The sequence below is a fragment of the Cherax quadricarinatus genome, chromosome 15 (genome assembly GCF_038502225.1).
Source record: "Cherax quadricarinatus isolate ZL_2023a chromosome 15, ASM3850222v1, whole genome shotgun sequence".
Classification (NCBI taxonomy): domain Eukaryota; kingdom Metazoa; phylum Arthropoda; class Malacostraca; order Decapoda; family Parastacidae; genus Cherax; species Cherax quadricarinatus.
This window is the reverse complement of record NC_091306.1, coordinates 24148026-24171525: the sequence shown is the minus strand read 5'-3', so window position 1 is coordinate 24171525 and position 23500 is coordinate 24148026. Positions and strand designations below refer to the sequence as shown.

Below are 23500 nucleotides of genomic sequence, written 5' to 3'. Positions count from 1 at the left end.
CAGGTTGCACTGAACGTTTCTAAAGTACTTTCACAGGCTAACACCAGAGTCGCCATCGCTTCCAGCACTTCAATAAAGGACCTAACCAGGACAAAATCAAAGCACCACGAACCAGTCAACGCAGGGGTTTACACTATACCCTGTGGAGGATGCGACAAGATTTATGTAGGTGAAACAGCAATAAACCTCGACACCCGCCTAAATGAACACATTTATGCATGTAGGAACGATAACTTGAACAACGCCTGTGCACAACACCGAAACTCCACCAATCATCTCATGAAATTCAGGGACGCCCGATTAGTGATCAAAGAAACTAATTTCCGCAGACGCAAGTGCCTTGAATCAGCACTATTACCTGTTTCTAATACAATTAATCAAAGCAAAGGCAGCTTCACCATCTCTGAAGTCTTAGCAGGAATCCTCCTGAAAACAGTAAACCCTGCCATCACATAGTCTCTCCTGTTAATACTACACAAAGCACATTACAGAGAATAAACATTGAAACAGGCCTTCTCTATCCAGCTTTCAATAGAAATATTTGTCTAACCTATTTTTATGTTACCCAAGTAATAGCTTTTATATCCTTTTACACATGTGCAAGTTAATTGTTCTACCATATTGTATTACTACTACTACTACTACAACTTATATCACTACTACCACCACCACTAGTATTGCACCTCACTCTGAGCCTATATATACCCTCTGTGTCCATGTATTGTTTGTAACGGCTTGGCAAAGCTCCTGGAAAGCGAAATGTTGCCACAAAAAATGTCACATTAGTTGCACTTGTGTCCTTTTACTTTACATATTGTCGATAATTCTACCGACATTATTACATTATATATTGACTGACTCACCACAACTCCATGACACGTTGACTGACTCATCACAACTCCATGACACGTTGACTCATCCACTCACTACATCTCAAGCCACTTTCATTCCCTCATTTTGTATTCACATCGTCTTTAATAAACTCTTTCTTCCGACCGTTCATTGTCTAGGCTTCTCCCAAAATCCTCCACAATTATTTGTAATTTATCTTCCGAATCTCCCAAAAGAATTGTCATCAGCAAAGAGCAACTTTGACCAAGGCAACAGCGTCCTTAGTTAAACACAGCATTTCAAGTTTTAAAACAAGCACTTGGTTCATATGTCAACTCTCTCCTTCCTCTCTGTACCCAGTACTCACTTTCCACTTCTTCGGCTAAGACGAGGTCACTGATAAGCCACAGAAGACAGTAACACCAATACCACACCAGCCTCCCGTTGGTCATCCTGGTCTGACGAGGCTCCTGAAGGAGGCTTCAGAACAAAAGATAACGCTGGCGCCGACACTAAAACACAGTGACTCCTGGATGTGTCTTTGTCTTCTGATCACTCTTGGCGAGTGACGCAGTAAGAAAGTGCTCACACTGGGTTGTGGTACAGGATATAACAGCAGCTTAGATAAAAACTATCCGTTTTTAACTTTTCCTGCCGCTCCTCTATGTTTCTTAGAATCCCCGCAATCGCTGTCCCTGTAATTGGGAACACAGCTGCAACATGCCAAATCTTACTATACAATAAAATGTTTACGACTATGACTCTCTGTATAAGAGTTAGGTGCTGGGGTCTCAGAACACCTAGACGCCCCACGATCCTTTCCAATAACCTATCCGAGCTTTCCTCCCGCGCCGCAACCATGTCATCCTTATAAATAGTACCACAAATCTTTAAAGACACCGCCCATTCTTTAACAACATTACATCTCCCCCCTACACCCCCCACCCAAGAACCCAACCCCATGCATCTTGACTTCGCACTATTTACCTGCATACCCGTGGCACTTCCAAATAATTGCACAACCTCGTCCAACACTCCCATTGACAGCCCTTCACGAATGAGAACAGTGGTGTCGTCAACATATCCAATTAAACCCGGCCAGGCCCTCCCACCCCCCACACTTCCCTCACATGGCGTACATAAGCTACGGTCAACCATTCTATAAAAGGGGTCCTGGAAACACGCAAACAATATTTGGGACATGGGGCATCCCTGTCTAAGGCCTCTACCCATTGCAAAATCCCTCCCCATACACCCATTAATCTGTATCCTCATTTTCGCCCCTTTGTATAACGTATTTACCCACTCAACTATTTCCTCCCCAAAACCCTGTCTCCTAAGTATAACCTGCAAAGCTCCCCTTTCCACTCTATCATATGCTCCCTGCCAATCGAGAGCCAACAAGGCCGCCCCTCCACCCCCACCCTTAGCTTCCACAAAACTTCTCAGTATCCCATGTACTTCAATCATAGACCTTCCCGGCAACCCAAACTGAGATTTTGACACGACCCTTCCCACAACACATTTGAACCTATTACCTAAAATTTTTGCGAACACCTTGTAGTCTGCATACATCAGTGATATGGCCCAGTACTCCCGAAGGGTGGGCTGCCCCTTGACCTTCGGGACCAACACTACAACTGCTGTTACCTGCTTCTCCCCCAACTTACCCTTCTCCTTCATATGATTAAATAACCTAACTATAAATCCCCTTATTAACGTCCAATGTTGTAAATAAAATTCTACTGGGAGACCATCAATACCCGGCGCTTTCCCCTTCCTCATTCCCCTTAACGCATTCTCTGTTTCCTCTGTCGTAATAGTCCCACCTAAAGCCTTTCTATCACTATTTCCTAAATTACACGTCACATACGTACACACCTTGCCCAACGCCACGTCACCCCCCCCCCACTGCTCCAGTACTTCTCGTACCAAGCCTCCGCATACGCACACATCCCCTTCGTGGTTCGTATCTCCTGCCCTGCTGTCACCGCCTGCCTTTGCTTTTGATGCCGCAAAACACACACTGACGGCTTGTCGCCCCAAAGCACTTCTTCCACCCTTGCCTGCACCCTTACAGCTTGAAACCTTTCATTTTGCAATACCCTCAACCTCCCCTTTATTTCAGCTATTTCATCCATAGGAAAATTATTCCCACCCACCCCCACTCTACCGTGGTCAGGCAGCGAATGTTGTAGGTAGTAGGTTGGTAGACAGCAACCGCCCAGCGAGGTACTATCGTCCTGCCAAGTGAGTGTAAAACGAAACCCTGTAATTGTTTTACATGATGGTAGGATTGCTGGTGTCTCTTGTCTGTCTCATAAATATGCAAGATTACAGGTACGTCTTGCTACTTCTACTTACACTTAGGTCACACTACACATACGTGTACAAGCATATATATACACACCCCTCTGGGTTTTCTTCTATCTTCTTTCTAATTCTTGTTCTTGTTTATTTCCTCTTATCTCCATGGGGAAGTGGAACAGAATTCTTCCTTTGTAAGCCATGCGTGTTGTAAGAGGCGACTAAAATGCCGGGAGCAAGGGGCTAGTAACCCCTTCTCCTGTATATATTACTAAATTTAAAAGCAGAAACTTTAGTTTTCTTTTGGGCCACCCCGCCTCGGTGGGATACGGCTGGTGCGCTGATCTCAGTAGTAGTACCAGTTCCTAGTAACCAGTTACCAGTAACCAGTGTACCAGTAGATGACTGACTACCAACCATCTCTGCGTGAATCACTGTCTGTATTCATGTTGCTCACCACAGCAGTATTTCAAACACCCCCTCACATATGGGTACTGGGGTTAGTCAGTCTTACGAGTGAGAGCAAGGAGGCAGGTCATGGCTGTTTGGTGCTTCCCACACTATCCGCAATATACGTACTACCAGCCTATGTGAGTATTTCTTTACCCTATCCACGTGTTCGAACCCCACATGATAAATGGTGGCAGCGGTGTGGGAGCGTGGATTTAAGCTTTTTTAAGGGTATTTCAAGACGTTAGAAGACTGTTTGTGAGTAGCCGGCGGGTCAAAAGGTGAACCGTCTCACCCATCTCCAGCTACTTGCTCCCCTCACAACCTCCACCCTGTAGCCTGCAAGCCTGCTGCAGCCATTTTTCAAGCTTCCTGGCTTAGTTCGTGTGCTAATTGCTTCAATCTCCGAGGGGTTGACCCGGATTTTGCAATTAAGCCAGTCAGTAAGCCAGACTGTGGAAGTGAACACCAGTCAGCCTATCATCCAGCCTGTCTCCTGTCATCCACCTGCTCCTTCATGCTGTGTGCATCGTTACCCGTCTTCCAGTCAGCCATTCTCATGGGTTAAGCCAGTCACCCAACCCAGCTTCTAACCCAGCTGAGAGAGAGAAGTAAGCCATGCAAGTTCCTCTGAAGTATTGTTTCATGTAACGCTTTGTGCTCCCAGTTGGATGCTAAGAGTGTTCTTCACCATCCCTGTGGCATAGAGTGGCTTACAAGCCACCTTCGTGAGTGGTGAGAAGTGCGTGGCAGTGAGAGAGCACAGGGCCGTTCTGTTGCCCCCACCACCACCCACCACCACGACCACCAGCCACCCACCTCATCTACCTGTGGCTGTTTGCACCCTTGTACCGGGTCCTAATACTGTTTTGGCTCACATAATTGGTCAAGAGATTGTAGCTGAGCACCAACGATAAAGCCAGTTATGTGAGTTCACCGAGAAAGTGCATTTCTTCCAACAACAGTGAGTGTAGGAGGCGTCAGTCATCAACCTACCCTCATCACCAGTCATCCTGTCTACCACTCCAGACTTCAGTGATAATTTTCTGTTTAGAGACATTTTTCTTTCATTTAAAGACATTTGTGTGTGTGAGACATTTATAGTGAATTTCTTGTGTACTCTAAACCTTGTGTTTTCAGTGTAGACTCAGTGCTTCTTTGACTCGTTATTTTTGCAATATTTTTTGGTGTTATCGCTCATCTCATATTTTTTTTTTATCTGTTTTTGTTTTATGCTACTCTCTGTCTGTAGTAAGTATTATTGTGTAGTGTACCAGTCAGTCACTCCGTGTGAAGTGATTCATTTTTTTTTTGTATTCTTTCAGCATTGTATTCACCAGTAATTGTCATTGTATTTCATGCAGTGATATTCACCCTAATATACCAAATTATCCATTTATTTCTATGTGTACCTTTTTCTCGTATGCCAGCAGTGTCTCATTCCCTGAATTTTTTCGCAGACTGTGTACCATTATTTTTGCCAGCAAATTTTTGTCGTATCAGTCACAGCAAGATTTTGTTGTAAGAATATACTAAAATAATGAATACGTGATTAAGTGTTGTGTGCCTCACCACTTGTAAGTGTTACACTTCCGTTTTGTTCCTTGTTTTATTTTTATTCATATTTTTCATATTTCTTTGAACAAATTCACTCTTAGTGTAATTTCAATTTCTTTTTAACGTAAAGTGTTTTCTTTATTCTGTTTGAGTAAATTGTTTTGTCTAATTTACAATTATGAGTTAAAGTGTTCAATCAGTTTTTCTTCATATTTCTATTTTATTATTTAACCTGAGTTTTCCCAGTGTAACTTTATTATTGCAGTGATTATTTCTATGCCTTATTTTGTTGCACTTGCTCTGCAGTGAATTATTTTCTTTTATTGATATTTTTATGCATTATTATTCTCAGTTCATTATTGCATCTTGTTTTTCATTTTATTAATTTTCCTGATGTTGTTTTTGCATTATATTTTAATTTTGTTTATGCATTCTTAGAAAATATTTAAATTTCCCAGTTATCTCTCGTTGCATACAATTTAGTAATTTTATTTTATACTTTTTACATTGATTTAAAATTTTATTAATTAATTTCTTTATTAGCAAGAGTACAGACAGCTCATTTTGCATTTAATTCAGTCTCCAGTAATATTTTTACTTGTAAATCTCAATGTAATTTTTATCTTGTCCAGCAGTCCTTTACATTGAGTTGTCCTTCCTCTTGCAGTGTATCTTAGACATTTTTTTATTACTTCTGCAGAATTAGTTGCATCTCTTTTATTTCAATTTTAGCATTTTGTATCATTTTTATTGTTCATTATTTTTGCCTTATTTGTTCTCGTGCAACTTATTTGCCATTATGTCTCACATACCGTCAAGTGATTTAGTGAATGTCGACACTCAGACCTCTCAGGCTACTGCTGCTCCTGTCATCAGTCCTCACAGTTCCTTAGTGACTGACAGACCGACCCAGACACTGAGATACTATAGTTATACTCGTGATTCCCTTGATGCGTTACCTTTATTCAATGGCCATGTACATAGTCTTGAAGCATGGTTTACTGCCATTCGTTCTCGTGTTAATGCTCTAGTTGAAGGTCCTCCTTCAGAGGAAAGTCTTATCAGACTTGCGAAAGAAGCTCTTCATCGATCCCCTGCTGCTGTTCACGTTGTTGATCTCCTTGATATGCGAGACTTCAGGAATCTTACTAAGTGGTCACAATATGAGGAACTGATTCGTTCTTTCCTTGTACCAGTAAAAACAGCTGATCAATATGTCGTTCTTCGGGAACTTGTGAATGCTACACCCATGACTAATGAATCGTTGAGTGCCTTTGCTGTTAGGTTAGACAAACTTTTATCATCATTTATCAATGCTGTCCAGTCCTCAGCTTTTGTCCCTGACGAGGTTAAACCATTCACAGCACCGTTTGCTAAAATAGCAGCTTTTGGAGAAATCAAAGAACTAATGCCGCCTGCTTCCGTGTGTGCTTATGAGGCTAATCCTCCAACTGTGACGATGGAACCACTTACAGCCCTAAATCATGTACGTTCCTTGTGCCCCCAGGGTACTTTCCCATGTATCAAAAGTAATTTCACACCTATGCCTCAGTCTGCACCACCTCTTGTTTGCGCCACAGAGACAAATCGTGGTCGTCAACCATCTCCGCGATCACCAAGGACCAGTGTACAGAGTCATTATAAACCTCGTAGTATTCATAATACATTCAGTAACCATAGTCGGCGGACTTGTTACAACTGTGGTTTCCGTGGCCATATTGCAATTAATTGTCCTGATAGTTACCCTAAGAGACGTCGTACTGATGATGAGTACCAGTCACTGCCGTACTGTACTTATCATAGAATACATGGACATGACACATTTGAGTGCAATGCTCTATACAACCTTCAGTACTCTAGGTCTTTCCGTGGCCGTTCCAACCGCAGAACCCGTAGAGGAAACAGATATCGTGGTTCTCAAAATAATCAGAACCAGGCTCATTCTTCCAATTCTCAAAATAACCAGAACCAGGCTCATTCTTCCAATTCGGGGGAATTCGAGCGCCCCAGTCAAACCGTCCCATGGTGACAGTAGGTGATAATGAGTACACCATCCCCGTTCACAATTCCTTTGAAGCCTTAAGCAGTCTCGAGAATGACAATCCTGCTGATGATGTTGCTTCACATGTCTCTGACATAGATGATTTTGGGGATGAAGTGGAACAAATCTTTGCTGATGACAATCCACCTTTTTGTTTGCACATAACTTCCAATGCAACCATAGGCCCTATAGTGCAAGCATCTGTTCATAATGCGCCCGTTCATTTGTTCATGGACTCTGGTGCGCAAGTCAATATTATCAGGTCTAGTTTGTTTAAGGATAAGCAGTTACGACATGTCCTTCTCGTAGAACCAACTCATGTGTCCTCCCTTAGTGGAGTAGCTGGTTCTCACCTGCGTGTCCGAGGTCGGACTTCCCTCACCTTTTCTATCCAAGGTAGAGACTTCACTGCTTCCTTCCTTGTTGTCGACCAGATTACTTTCCCTGGTGACCTTCTACTGGGATTTGCTTCCATGCGAGACTTACGCATTGTGCTCGACCCTTATCGACGGCATGCCCAAATTGATGACTTGATCGTACCATTTTGGGGTTACCAGCTTGGATCCGAGATCTGCCATACTGCCGCAGAGTACGACATTCGAATTAAGTCCTTACAGGCCAGTGCATTTTCCAGTAGCGTACCCAAGCGGTCAGGCACTGATGATCCTGTCACTCCTGTCTGTGTTCCTGCAACTTCAGACTTGCAAGATAGTGTCCAGTTACCTCAAGTGTCCGAGGACGCTCTGACTACCTTGAGTGCTGAGCCTATCCCTGCAATGTCTGCTAGTTCAAGTAGTAGTTTCTCCACAGGGGACGCCTTGTCGGAAAACAATTACTTGCAACTAGTAATGCCATCTCTTGTTGATGTCACATGCCATCTGCAGAAAGACGTTTCGTTCGCAGCTAGTGCCCTCACTAGAGTGCCTGTTGTTGTTCCTAGTGTTCCAGATTGTGATAACGTCCTAGTTGACAGTGATTCTTGCAAAGTAAAAGGTCTATTTGTTGAACCACCCTTACATGTTGTAAGAGATAGTAAGATCCATTTCTTCCTAGCCAACACTTCTGGTCACAGTGTTCGTCTCAGAGCTAATACCAATCTTGTTGACCTTGTTCACTATCTTTACCCTGTTCAGGTAGAGGATGAGTTGTCACCTGACCAGTGGGTCGGTGCTATTTCTGCAGGGAAGACCTCATCCACTTCACTGGATCAATCTGTTCCACCAGTTGAGGAGAAAGACTTAGCTCCCACTGACTTCCCAGATGAAGTCAAGCGTTTGTTGACTCTGTTGAACAAACGTCATAAAGCCATTGCCTTACCAGGTGAGAAGATGGGTATAACGAACTTATTGTCCCATCGTATTCCACTTGAACCTGGTACTAGACCTATCTACATACCTGCGTACAGAATGCCTCATTCACAAGTTGCTGTCGCAGAAGAATTGATCAATCAAATGCTTGACGGTGGAGTTATTGCACCTAGTAATTCACCTTGGAATGCGCCCTTGATCCTAGTACCTAAGAAGGATGGTACTTGGCGCCCAGTAATTGACTTTAGGAAGTTAAACGCGAAAACTATTCCAGATCGCTTTCCACTCCCTGTACTGGGTGATCTTTTACATAACATCGGAGATAACAAAGTCTTTTCAACCCTGGATTTGTTACAAGGGTTTTGGCAAATCCCTCTTCACGAGGACAGCCAAGAGCTAACTGCATTCTCCACTCCTACAGGTCATTATCACTTCCTCTGTATGGCGTTTGGATTACGATCCTCCCCTATCACGTTCTCAAGGCTCATGACTAATATCTTTAGAGGTCTCATAGGTAATGCACTTATGGTGTACTTAGATGACGTAATCGTCATGTCTAAAGACGTGGATACACACTTGAAAAGACTTGATGTAGTACTTGGTAAGCTTGAAGAAGCCAATTTAAAGATCAAACTGTCTAAATGTCAATTTTTCAGATCAGAAATTAAGTTTCTTGGTCACGTAGTCACTCCTAGAGGGGTTACGACTGACCAAAGTAAAGTAACTGCAGTACTAAATTTTCCAACACCCAAAACTGCTGATGCCGTAAGATCCTTTGTGGGCTTAGCAGGTTTTTATAGATCTTTCATTGCCAATTTTTCTTCCATAGCTGCTCCTCTAACTGAGTTGCTTAAGAAAGATGCTCCTTTTGTTTGGACCTTCCGTCAAGAAAGAGCATTCCAAACTCTGAAAGAAAAGCTAACATCTGCTCCAATTTTGAAATTTCCAGATTTTTCTAAGCCCTTCTATCTGACAACTGATGCTAGTTCAATTGGCATAGGTGCCGTACTAGCTCAGAAGACCGATGGCAAGTACAACGCAGTTGCATTTGCTAGCCGAGTCCTTACGAAGGCTGAACGTAATTATACAGTAACTGAGCAAGAAGCTTTAGCAATAATATGGTCTTTAAAGCACTTCCGAGACATTATTTATCAGTACTCTGTTCATGTCTTGACAGACCATGCTCCACTGATACCTTTATTCCAGAACAAACAACCTACTGGAAGGTTAGCCAGATGGACCTTGACTATCCAAGAGTTCAATCCCACCTTTGAACACTTACCTGGCAAGTCAAATGTAGTCGCAGATGCCTTATCGTGACATGTTAGTATAGTAACTGCAGACCCTCCATTTAGTGCTGAGGATGTAAAGAATGCTCAACGAACAGATCCCATGTGGTCTGGTGTGATTCGATTCCTGCTCCAGGAAGATCTTATTCTGACTGTGAAGCCACCAGCACCCATCAGTGACTTTGTCATGAACCAAGAATTACTGTATCGAACAGCCGAGTTGGGTACTCCTAGCAGAAGAGTATACCAGTTAGTAATTCCACAGTCACTAGTGAATGTAGCCTTACAGCTAGTTCACGATGTACCAGGTGTTGCACACCCTGGTATGGATCGTTCAGTAAAACAAGCCAGATTGAAATACTTTTGGCCTCGTATAGCAACTGATATTTCTGAGTATGTTAAGAAATGTAGTGTCTGCATGCAACATAAAGGTAATGCTAATGGCCCTAATCCAATCCAAGTGTATCCAACTACTAGCGAACCGTGGGAAAGAGTTGCGCTAGATTTGCTAACTAATTTCCAATGTTCCCTCCAAGGCAACAAACATCTGTGTGTTATGGTAGACCATTTCACCAGATATTGTGAGTTAGTTCCTATTGCAGATAAGACTGCCGAGACAGTAGCTAAAGCGTTTAAAGAACGCATTATCTGCAGGCATACCACCCCTAAGTCCCTAGTAACAGATAATGGAGGTGAATTCTGTAATGAGATTCTTGAAAATTTGTGCACCTTGTACAAGATCTCTAAATCCACCATTGTTCCTCATCATCCTGCCAGCAATGGGTTAGCGGAAAGAACCAATAAGAAAGTACTTGATGTCTTGAGAGCCACTATCAATCCCAACAGTGAAACTTGGGATGAAGTTAAACCTGATGTGCAGTGTGCTATAAATTCTGCTTACAATGTTTCCATAGGTGACACTCCACATTATGCATTGTATGGTGTAGATAAACGTTTGCCTTATGAGTTGTTATATTCTAATCCGAAACCAAATTACAACCCTGATGATTTCATAGCAACTCGTACCAGCTTAGCTCAAAGTGTTTTTAGAAGAATCCGTGAAACACTTTATAAATCAACAGCAGAATTTACAAGAGTCGCAAACACTCGAGCAAAGCCATCCAAAATCAAAGTAGGTTCGAGAGTTATGCTGACTAACTTTAACAAAACGTCTGCAATGCCAAAGCTTGATCAAAAGTTTGTTGGTCCTTATCGAGTAGTTGAACATATGAAGTTAGTATGTGATGACAATGATGTTCCAACCCAGACTAATGTGACAGACTCTGAAAATCCTCCTGATCCTGTACTCTCTGCCTCTGATACTCAGTCAGACGATCAACCTGAATGTCGTTATTCCCTACGTACACGACAGGTATTGAGAAATCCTCAAGTATCATTTGTAACTTCCAATTTAGATTTGCCTCAAATACAGGATGAGTTAGCCAGTGCAACAGAGTTTGATCCTCCCAGAGATGACACACATTCTGCATATGTCAATCTTACCCTAGCAGAGTTGGGGTTAAATGTAAATAACCTGTATAGATGAATAATTACAGTATCAACTTATCAGTATTCAAGAATTTTTTTTTTGTGTTCACGTTCTCTCCGAATTTGGAGAGTTGGCAGTCTAGATTTGAGTGCACCGAATCTGCCTTTCTGTTAAACACTTCTTTCTTTGTATATATTTCTTCCTCAGAATCCGTAGATCACATGAATACTGATCGATCGATCAAATTTTTTTTTATCACTTCTATTGTGTAATCCCAATGTTGAGTTTCATTAGTTGAGTTGTGCTATATTATACCTTGTATTGCATTACAGTTTCAGTTACATAAGCTTCCATTCCAATATTCTACTTATGTATGTTATAATGTTCAATTGTTGTGTACTTTGACATTGTATAGAATCAGCCCAAGCCGTATACCTGCCATCTCTAGTTTGTATTAGTTGTATATCGGGACGACATACGTTAGCGTCGCCGAGCTCTCAGTAGTAGTACCAGTTCCTAGTAACCAGTTACCAGTAACCAGTGTACCAGTAGATGACTCACTACCTACCGTCTCTGCGTGAATCACTGTCTGTATTCATATTGCTGACCACAGCAGTATTTCAAACACCCCCTCACATATGGGTACTGGGGTTAGTCAGTCTTACGAGTGAGAGCAAGGAGGCAGGTCACGGCTGTTTGGCGCTTCCCACACTATCCGCAATATACGTACTACCAGCCTACGTGAGTATTTCTTTACCCTATCCACGTGTTCGAACCCCACATGATATTGAAAGAAGAAAGAAGAAGTGTGTGTGTGTGTGTGTGTGTGTGTGTGTGTGTGTGTGCAGGTTTGTATAGTGTAATATCGAGTAGATGAGCCACTGATACACTACTGTGTAACAAGTGGTGGGCGTGGCTACATTATTGACAGTCGCTGATAGCACTAGTAGTCACATTGACATAGTTCAGATCGTCCAGAAAACGCTGCTACACTCTTATAAACATAACTTACACTGTCATTGTGGTCGGTCAGGAGGAAGGCCTAAACATTTGTTGTATACGAGGAAAAAATATAGGATAGCTTCAATATATTTATTTCTGGCAGGATGTGGTTTCCAAGGAAACATCACCTGAGGTCGAGCATTAGTCCTCCTCCTTGTGCTTGACAATCACAAGTAAACTAATATTACAGTTCCATGGGTTCATACGCCTGACTCAAAAGAGGAGAAGCAGATTATATAACAAATTACAGTTTAATAACCAAAAATAATATTATAAACTTAAATACAAGACCTGCAAATTTAGTATTCACTCATAACCCAGCCCACAGTCTTTTCCTTTGCTTTCTAGACTCTTTTTATCAAGTACCACATCCCTAGCGCCTCCCCCACACACATCCCTAACTCCCCCCATATATCCCTAGCGCCCACACACACATCTCTAGCGCCCCAACACATCCTTAGCGCCCCACACACATCCCTAGCGCCTCCCCCACACACATCCCTAGTGCCCAACACATATTCCCAGCGCCCCCACACTCATCCATAGCCCTTCCTCCACATATCGCTAGCGCCCCCACACACATCCCTAGCTCCTCCACACAAATCCCTAACGCCCCCACACACATCAATAGAATCCCCCACACAACCCTAGCACCCCAACACATCCCTAGCGCCCCAACACATCCCTAGCACAATAACACATCCCTAGCGCCCCAACACATCCCTAGCACCCCAACACATCCATAGCGCCCCAACACATCCCTAGCGCCCCAACACATCCATAGCGCCCCCACACATGTCCCTAGCACCCCCCACACACATCCATAGCGCCTCCACACACATCCCTAGCACCCCCACACACACGCCCCTAGCGCCCCCACACGCACATCCCTAGCACCCCCACACACACATCCCTAGCACCCCCACACACACATCCCTAGCACCCCCACACACACACATCCCTAGCGCCCCCACACACACATCCCTAGCACCCCCACACACACATCGCTAGCACCCCCACACACACATCCCTATCACCCCCACACACACATCCCTAGCGCCCCCACACACACATCCCTAGCACCCCTACACACACATCCCTAGCACCCCCACACACAGATCCCTAGCACCCCCACACACACATCCCTAGCACCCCCACACACACATCCCTAGCACCCCCACACACACATCCCTAGCGCCCCCACACACACACCCCTAGCACCCCCACACACACATCCCTAACGCCTCCACACACACATCCCTAGCACCCCCACACACACATCCCTAGCACCCCCACACACACATCCCTAGCACCCCCACACACACATCCCTAGCACCCCCACACACATCCCTAGCGCCCCCACACACACATCCCTAGCGCCCACACACACACATCCCTACCCACACACACATCCCTACCCACACACACACATCCCTAGCGCCCCACACACACATCCCTAGCACCCCCACACACACATCCCTAGCACCCCCACACACACATCCCTAGCACCCCCACACACACATCCCTAGCACCCCACACACACATCCCTAGAACCCCCACACACACATCCCTAGCGCCCCCACACACACATCCCTAGCACCCACCCACACACATCCCTAGCACCCCCACACACACCTCCCTAGCACCCCCACACAAACATCCCTAGCACCCCCACACACACATCCCTAGCGAAGCCACACACACATCCCTAGCACCCCCACACACACATCCCTAGCACCCCCACACACACATCCCTACGCCCCCACACACATCCCTAGCGCCCCCACACACACATCCCTAGCACCCCCACACACACATCCCTAGCACCCCCACACACACATCCCTAGCATCCCCACACACACATCCCTAGCGCCCCCACACACACATCCCTAGCGCCCCCACACACACATCCCTTGCGCCCCCACACACACATCCCTAGCACCACCACACACACATCCCTAGCACCCCCACACACACATCCCTAGCCCCCCCACACACACATCCCTAGCACCCCCCACATACATCCCTAGCGCCCCCACACACACATCCCTAGCACCCCCACACACACATCCCTAGCATCCCCACACACAAATCCCTAGCGCCCCCACATACACATCCCTAGCATCCCCACACACACATCCCTAGCACCACCACACACACATCCCAAGCACCCCCACACACACATCCCTAGCGCCCCCACACACACATCCCTAGCGCCCCCACACACACATCCCTAGCACCCCCACACACACATCCCTAGCACCCCCACACACACATCCCTAGCACCCCCACACGCACATCCCTAGCGCCCCCACACACACATCCCTAGCGCCCCCACACACACATCCCTAGCACCCCCACACACACATCCCTAGCGCCCCCACACACACATCCCTAGCGCCCCCCCACACACATCCCTAGCGCCCCCACACACACATCCCTAGCACCCGCACACACACATCCCTAGCTCCCCCACACACACATCCCTAGCACCCCCACACACACATCCCTAGTACCCCACACACACATCCCTACCCCCACACACACATCCCTACCCACACACACATCCCTACGCCCACACACACATCCCTACGCCCACACACATCCCTACGCCCACACACACATCCCTACGCCCACACACACATCCCTACCCCCACACACACATCCCTACCCACACACACATCCCTAGCACACCCACACACACATCCCTAGCGCCCATACACACACAACCCTAGCGCCCCCACACACACATCCCTAGCGCCCCCACACACACATCCCTAGCGCCCCCACACACACATCCCTAGCCCCCCCCCACACACATCCCTAGCACCCCCACACACACACGCCCCTAGCGCCCCTCCACACACATCCCTAGCGCCCCCACACACACATCCCTAGCACCCTCACACACACATCCCTAGCACCCCCACACACACATCCCTAGCACCCCCACACACACATCCCTAGCTCCCCCACACACACATCCCTAGCACCCCCCCACACACATCCCTAACACCCCCACACACACATCCCTAGCACCCTCACACACACATCCCTAGCTCCCATACACACACATCCCTAGCGCCCCCACACACACATCCTTAGCACACCCACACACACATCCCTAGAGCCCATACACACACATCCCTAGCGCCCCAACACACACATCCCTAGCGCCCCCACACACACATCCCTAGCACCCCCACACACACACGTCCCTAGCGCCCCCACACACACATCCCTAGCGCCCCCACACACACATCCCTAGCGCCCCACACACACGCCCCAAGCGCCCCCACACACACGCCCCTAGCGCCCCCACACACACATCCCTATCGCCCCCACACACACATCCCTAGCGCCCCCACACACACGCCCCTAGCGCCCCCACACACACATCCCTAGCGCCCCCACACACACATCCCTAGCGCCCCCACACACACATCCCTACGCCAACACACACATCCCTAGCACCCCCACACACACACGCCCCTAGCGCCCCCACACACACATCCCTAGCGCCCCCACACACACATCCCTAGCGCCCCCACACACACGCCCCTAGCGCCCCCACACACACGCCCCTAGCGCCCCCACACACACATCCCTAGCGCCCCCACACACACATCCCTAGCGCCCCTACACACACGCCTCTAGCGCCCCCACACACACCCCCCTAGCGCCCCCACACACACATCCCTAGCGCCCCCACACACACATCCCTAGCGCCCCCACACACACGCCCCTAGCGCCCCCACACACACGCCCCTAGCGCCCCCACACACACATCCCTAGCGCCCCCACACACACATCCCTAGAGCCCCCACACACACGCCCCTAGCGCCCCCACACACACATCCCTAGCGCCCCCACACACACATCCCTAGCGCCCCCACACACACATCCCTAGCGCCCCCACACACACATCCCTCGCACCCCCCCACACACACGCCCCTAGCGCCCCCACACACACATCCCTAGCGCCCCCACACACACATCCCTAGCGCCCCCACACACACGCCCCTAGCGCCCCCACACACACATCCCTAGCGCCCCCACACACACATCCCTAGCGCCCCCACACACACATCCCTAGCGCCCCCACACACACGCCCCTAGCGCCCCCACACACACGCCCCTAGCGCCCCCACACACACATCCCTAGCGCCCCCACACACACATCCCTAGCGCCCCCCACACACGCCCCTAGCGCCCCCACACACACGACCCTAGCGCCCCCCCACACACATCCCTAGCGCCCCCACACACACATCCCTAGTGCCCCCACACACACGCCCCTAGCGCCCACACACACACATCCCTAGCGCCCCCACACACACATCCCTAGCGCCCCCACACACACCACCCTAGCGCCCCCACACACACAACCCTAGCACCCCCACACACACGCCCCTAGCACACACACATCCCTAGCGCCCCCACACACACATCCCTAGCGCCCCCACACACACTTCCCTAGCGCCCCCACACACACTACCCTAGCTCCCCCACACACACATCCCTAGCGCCCCCACACACACATCCCTAGCGCCCCCTCACACACAGCCCTAGCGCCCCCACACACACGCGCCCCCACACACACTCCCCTAGCGCCCCCACACACACATCCCTAGCGCCCCCACACACACATCCCTAGCGCCCCCACACACACGCCCCTAGCGCCCCCACACACACGCCCCTAGCGCCCCCACACACACATCCCTAGCGCCCCCACACACACATCCCTAGCGCCCCCACACACACATCCCTAGCACCCCCACACACACGCCCCTAGCGCCCCCACACACACACCCCTAGCGCCCCCACACACACATCCCTAGCGCCCCCACACACACATCCCTAGCGCCCCCCCACACACGACCCTAGCGCCCCCCCACACACATCCCTAGCGCCCCCACACACACATCCGTAGCGCCCCCACACACACGCCCCTAGCGCCCCCACACACACGCCCCTAGCGCCCCCACACACACATCCCTAGCGCCCCCACACACACATCCCTAGCGCCCCCACACACACGCCCCTAGCGCCCCCACACACACGCCCCTAGCGCCCCCACACACACATCCCTAGCGCCCCCACACACACATCCCTAGCGCCCCCACACACACGACCCTAGCGCCCCCACACACACATCCCCTAGCACCCCCACACACCCATCCCTAGCGCCCCCACACACACATCCCTAGCGCCCCCCCACACACGCCCCTAGCGCCCCCACACACACGCCCCTAGCGCCCCCACACACACATCCCTAGCGCCCCCACACACACGCCCCTAGTGCCCCCACACACACGCCCCTAGCGCCCACACACACACATCCCTAGCGCCCCCACGCACACATCCCTAGGGCCCCCACACACACGCCCCTAGCGCCCCCACACACACGCCCCTAGTGCCCCCAGACCCACGCCCCTAGCACCCCCACACACACATCCCTAGCGCCTCCACACACACATCCCTAGCGCCCCCACACACACATCCCTAGCGCCCCCACACACACATCCCTAGCACCCCCACACACACGCCCCTAGCGCCCCCACACACACGCCCCTAGCGCCCCCACACACACATCCCTAGCGCCCCCACGCACACATCCCTAGCGCCCCTAGCACACACACGCCCCTACACACACACGCCCCTCCCTAGCGCCCCACACACACATCCCTAGCGCCCCCACACACACGCCCCTAGCGCCCCCACACACACATCCCTAGCGCCCCCACACACACGCCCCTAGCGCCCCCACACACACATCCCTAGCGCCCCCACACACACATCCCTAGCGCCCCCACACACACATCCCTAGCGCCCCCACACACACGCCCCTAGCGCCCCCACACACACATCCCTAGCGCCCCACACACACATCCCTAGCGCCCCCACACACACGCCCCTAGCGCCCCCACACACACGCCCCTAGCGCCCCCACACACACATCCCTAGCGCCCCCACACACACATCCCTAGCGCCCCCACACACACGCCCCTAGCGCCCCCACACACACATCCCTAGCGCCCCCACACACACATCCCTAGCGCCCCCACACACACATCCCTAGCGCCCCCACACACACATCCCTAGCACCCCCACACACACACGCCCCTAGCGCCCCCACACACATATCCCTAGCGCCCCCACACACACATCCCTAGCGCCCCCACACACACGCCCCTAGCGCCCCCACACACACGCCCCTAGCGCCCCCACACACACATCCCTAGCGCCCCCACACACACATCCCTAGCGCCCCCACACACACGCCTCTAGCGCCCCCACACACACGCCCCTAGCGCCCCCCCACACACATCCCTAGCGCCCCCACACACACATCCCTAGCGCCCCCCCACACACGCCCCTAGCGCCCCCACACACACGCCCCTAGCGCCCCCACACACACATCCCTAGCGCCCCCACACACACGCCCCTAGTGCCCCCACACACACGCCCCTAGCGCCCACACACACACATCCCTAGCGCCCCCACTCACACTTCCCTAGGGCCCCCACACACACGCCCCTAGCGCCCCCACACACACGCCCCTAGCGCCCCCACACACACGCCCCTAGCACCCCCACACACACATCCCTAGCGCCTCCACACACACATCCCTAGCGCCCCCACACACACGCCCCTAGCGCCCCCCCACACACATCCCTAGCACCCCCACACACACGCCCCTAGCGCCCCCACACACACGCCCCTAGCGCCCCCACACACACATCCCTAGCGCCCCCACACACACATCCCTAGCGCCCCCACACACACGCCCCTAGCGCCCCCACACACACATCCGTAGCGCCCCCACACACACGCCCCTAGCGCCCCCACACACACGCCCCTAACACCCCCACACACACATCCCTAGCGCCCCCACACACACGCCTTTAGCGCCCCCACACACACGCCCCTAGCGCCCCCACACACACTCCCCTAGCGCCCCCACACACACGCCCCTAGCACCCCCACACACACATCCCTAGCGCCCCCACACCCACATCCCTCGCGCCCCCACACACACGCCCCTAGCGCCCCCACACACACGCCCCTAGCACCCCCACACACACATCCCTAGCGCCCCCACACACACATCCCCAGCGCCCCCACACACACGCCCCTAGCACCCCCACACACACATCCCTAGCGCCCCCACACACACGCCCCTAGCACCCCCACACACACATCCCTAGCGCCCCCACACACACATCCCTAGCGCCCCCACACACACGCCCCTAGCACCCTCACACACACGCCCCTAGCACCCCCACACACACATCCCTAGCGCCCCCACACACACGCCCCTAGCGCCCCCACACACACGCCCCTAGCACCCCCACACACACATCCCTAGCACCCCCACACACACGCCCCTAGCACCTCCACACACACGCCCCTAGCACCCCCACACACACATCCCTAGCACCCCCACACACACGCCCCTAGCGCCTCCACACACACATCCCTAGCACCCCCACACACACATCCGTAGCGCCCCCACACACACGCCCCTAGCGCCCCCACACACACGCCCCTAGCACCCCCACACACACATCCCTAGCACCCCCACACATACACCCCTAGCGCCTCCACACACACATCCCTAGCGCCCCCACACACACGCCCCTAGCGCCCCCACACACACGCCCCTAGCACCCCCACACACACATCCCTAGCACCCCCACACACACGCCCCTAGCGCCTCCACACACACATCCCTAGCACCCCCACACACACATCCCTAGCGCCCCCACACACACGCCCCTAGCACCACCACACTCACATCCCTAGCGCCCTCACACACACGCCCCTAGCACCCCCACACACACATCCCTAGCGCCCCCACACACACGCCCCTAGCGCCCCCACACACACATCCCTAGCGCCCCCACACACACGCCCCTAGCGCCCCCACACACACGCCCCTAGCACCCCCACACACACATCCCTAGCGCCCCCACACACACGCCCCTAGGACCCCCACACACACATCCCTAGCGCCCTCACACACACGCCCCTAGCACCCCCACACACACATCCCTAGCGCCCCCACACACACGCCCCTAGCACCCCCACACACACATCCCTAGCGCCCTCACACACACGCCCCTAGCGCCCCCACACACACATCCCTAGCGCCCCCACACACACATCCCTAGCGCCCCCACACACACGCCCCTAGCGCCCCCACACACACGCCCCTAGCACCCCCACACACACATCCCTAGCGCCCTCACACACACGCCCCTAGCGCCCCCACACACACATCCCTAGCGCCCCCACACACACATCCCTAGCGCCCCCACACACACGCCCCTAGCACCCCCACACACACATCCCTAGCGCCCTCACACACACGCCCCTAGCGCCCCCACGCACACGCCCCTAGGGCCCCCACACACACATCCCTAGCGCCCCCACACACACATCCCTAGCGCCCCCACACACACGCCTCTAGCGCCCCCACACACACGCCCCTAGCGCCCCCACACACACATCCCTAGCGCCCCCACACACACATCCCTAGCGCCCCCCCACACACGCCCCTAGCGCCCCCACACACACGCCCCTAGCGCCCCCACGCACACATCCCTAGGGCCCCCACACACACGCCCCTAGTGCCCCCACACACACGCCCCTAGCGCCCACACACACACATCCCTAGCGCCCCCACGCACACATCCCTAGGGCCCCCACACACACGCCCCTAGCGCCCCCACACACACGCCCCTAGCGCCCCCACACACACGCCCCTAGCACCCCCACACACACATCCCTAGCGCCTCCACACACACATCCCTAGCGCCCCCACACACACGCCCCTAGCGCCCCCACACACACATCCCTAGCACCCCCACACACACGCCCCTAGCGCCCCCACACACACCGCCCTAGCGCCCCCACACACACATCCCTAGCGCCCCCACACACACATCCCTAGCGCCCCCACACACACGCCCCTAGCGCCCCCACACACACATCCGTAGCGCCCCCACACACACGCCCCTAGCGCCCCCACACACACGCCCCTAACACCCCCACACACACATCCCTAGCGCCCCCACACACACGCCTTTAGCGCCCCCACACACACGCCCCTAGCGCCCCCACACACACGCCCCTAGCGCCCCCACACACACGCCCCTAGCACCCCCACACACACATCCCTAGCGCCCCCACACACACATCCCTAGCGCCCCCACACACACGCCCCTAGCGCCCCCACACACACGCCCCTAGCACCCCCACACACACAACCCTAGCGCTCCCACACACACATCCCCAGCGCCCCCACACACACGCCCCTAGCACCCCCACACACACATCCCTAGCGCCCCCACACACACGCCCCTAGCACCCCCACACACACATCCCTAGCGCCCCCACACACACATGCCTAGCGCCCCCACACACACGCCCCTAGCACCCTCACACACACGCCCCTAGCACCCCCACACACACATCCCTAGCGCCCCCACACACACGCCCCTAGCGCCCCCACACACACGCCCCTAGCACCCCCACACACACATCCCTAGCACCCCCACACAAACGCCCCTAGCACCTCCACACACACGCCCCTAGCACCCCCACACACACATCCCTAGCACCCCCACACACACGCCCCTAGCGCCTCCACACACACATCCCTAGCACCCCCACACACACATCCGTAGCGCCCCCACACACACGCCCCTAGCGCCCCCACACACACGCCCCTAGCACCCCCACACACACATCCCTAGCACCCCCACACACACGCCCCTAGCGCCTCCACACACACATCCCTAGCGCCCCCACACACACGCCCCTAGCGCCCCCACACACACGCCCCTAGCACCCCCACACACACATCCCTAGCACCCCCACACACACGCCCCTAGCGCCGCCACACACACATCCCTAGCACCCCCACACACACATCCCTAGCGCCCCCACACACACGCCCCTAGCACCCCCACACTCACATCCCTAGCGCCCTCACACACACGCCCCTAGCACCCCCACACACACATCCCTAGCGCCCCCACACACACGCCCCTAGCACCCCCACACACACATCCCTAGCGCCCCCACACACACTCCCCTAGCGCCCCCACACACACGCCCCTAGCACCCCCACACACACATCCCTAGCGCCCCCACACACACGCCCCTAGGACCCCCACACACACATCCCTAGCGCCCTCACACACACGCCCCTAGCACCCCCACACACACATCCCTAGCGCCCCCACACACACGCCCCTAGCACCCCCACACACACATCCCTAGCGCCCTAACACACACGCCCCTAGCTCCCCCACACACACATCCCTAGCTCCCCCACACTCACTTCCCTAGCGCCCCCACACACACGCCCCTAGCACCCCCACACACACAACCCTAGCACCCCCACACACATACGAACACACCTCTTTCTTGGTATCAGGTTTACTGTAAATTCAAAACAACAATTAATCTAACACTATAAACAAATATTAACATAATAGACCAAGTTATTTAACAATATGAAAGGGAAAATTTACATCTCATTTACAACTACATTGTCTTCACAATTTTGAAGTGATGGATGTGTTTGGTGCAGCAACATCACCTTCTCAACATCAGTCTTGACGGAACTAACAAGTCTTAGATCCCAGAGAACCTTAACTCTCAGTCTGTTTCTTAACTTATAATGAAGGTTGACGAGTGTACTGAAGCTTCCCTTGACGAGTGTACTGAAGCTTCCCTTGACGAGTGTACTGAAGCTTCCCTTGACGAGTGTACTGAAGCTTCCCTTGACGAGTGTACTGAAGCTTCCCTTGACGAGTTTACTGAAGCTTCCCTTGACGAGTGTACTGAAGCTTCCCTTGACGAGTGTACTGAAGCTTCCCTTGACGAGTGTACTAAAGCTTCGCTTGACGAGTGTACTGAAGCTTCCCTTGACGAGTGTACTGAAGCTTCCCTTGACGAGTGTACTGAAGCTTCCCTTGACGAGTGTACTGAAGCTTCCCTTGACGAGTGAACTGAAGCTTCCCTTGACGAGTGTACTGAAGCTTCCCTTGACGAGTGTACTGAAGCTTCCCTTGACGAGTGTACTGAAGCTTCCCTTGACGAGTGTACTGAAGCTTCCCTTGACGAGTGTACTGAAGCTTCCCTTGACGAGTGTACTGAAGCTTCCCTTGACGAGTGTACTGAAGCTTCCCTTGACGAGTGTACTGAAGCT

At 52.4% G+C, this 23500-nt stretch overlaps 1 protein-coding gene across 4 annotated transcripts in view; it reads right to left on the bottom strand.

Moving 5' to 3' along the window:
• Positions 1–23500, bottom strand: part of LOC128691987 (uncharacterized) — a 357504-nt gene that overhangs the window by 206139 nt on the left and 127865 nt on the right. Inside the window, exon 1 of one of the 4 annotated variants that reach the window (XM_070085225.1) lies at positions 1199–1397. The exons of the other annotated variants lie outside the window; for them this stretch is intronic. Within the exon in view, the coding sequence (XP_069941326.1) occupies positions 1199–1283 (85 nt within the window). The 5' untranslated portion in view covers positions 1284–1397. Of the gene's footprint in view, positions 1–1198; positions 1398–23500 lie in introns of those variants that run through there. 4 annotated transcript variants of the gene reach the window in all.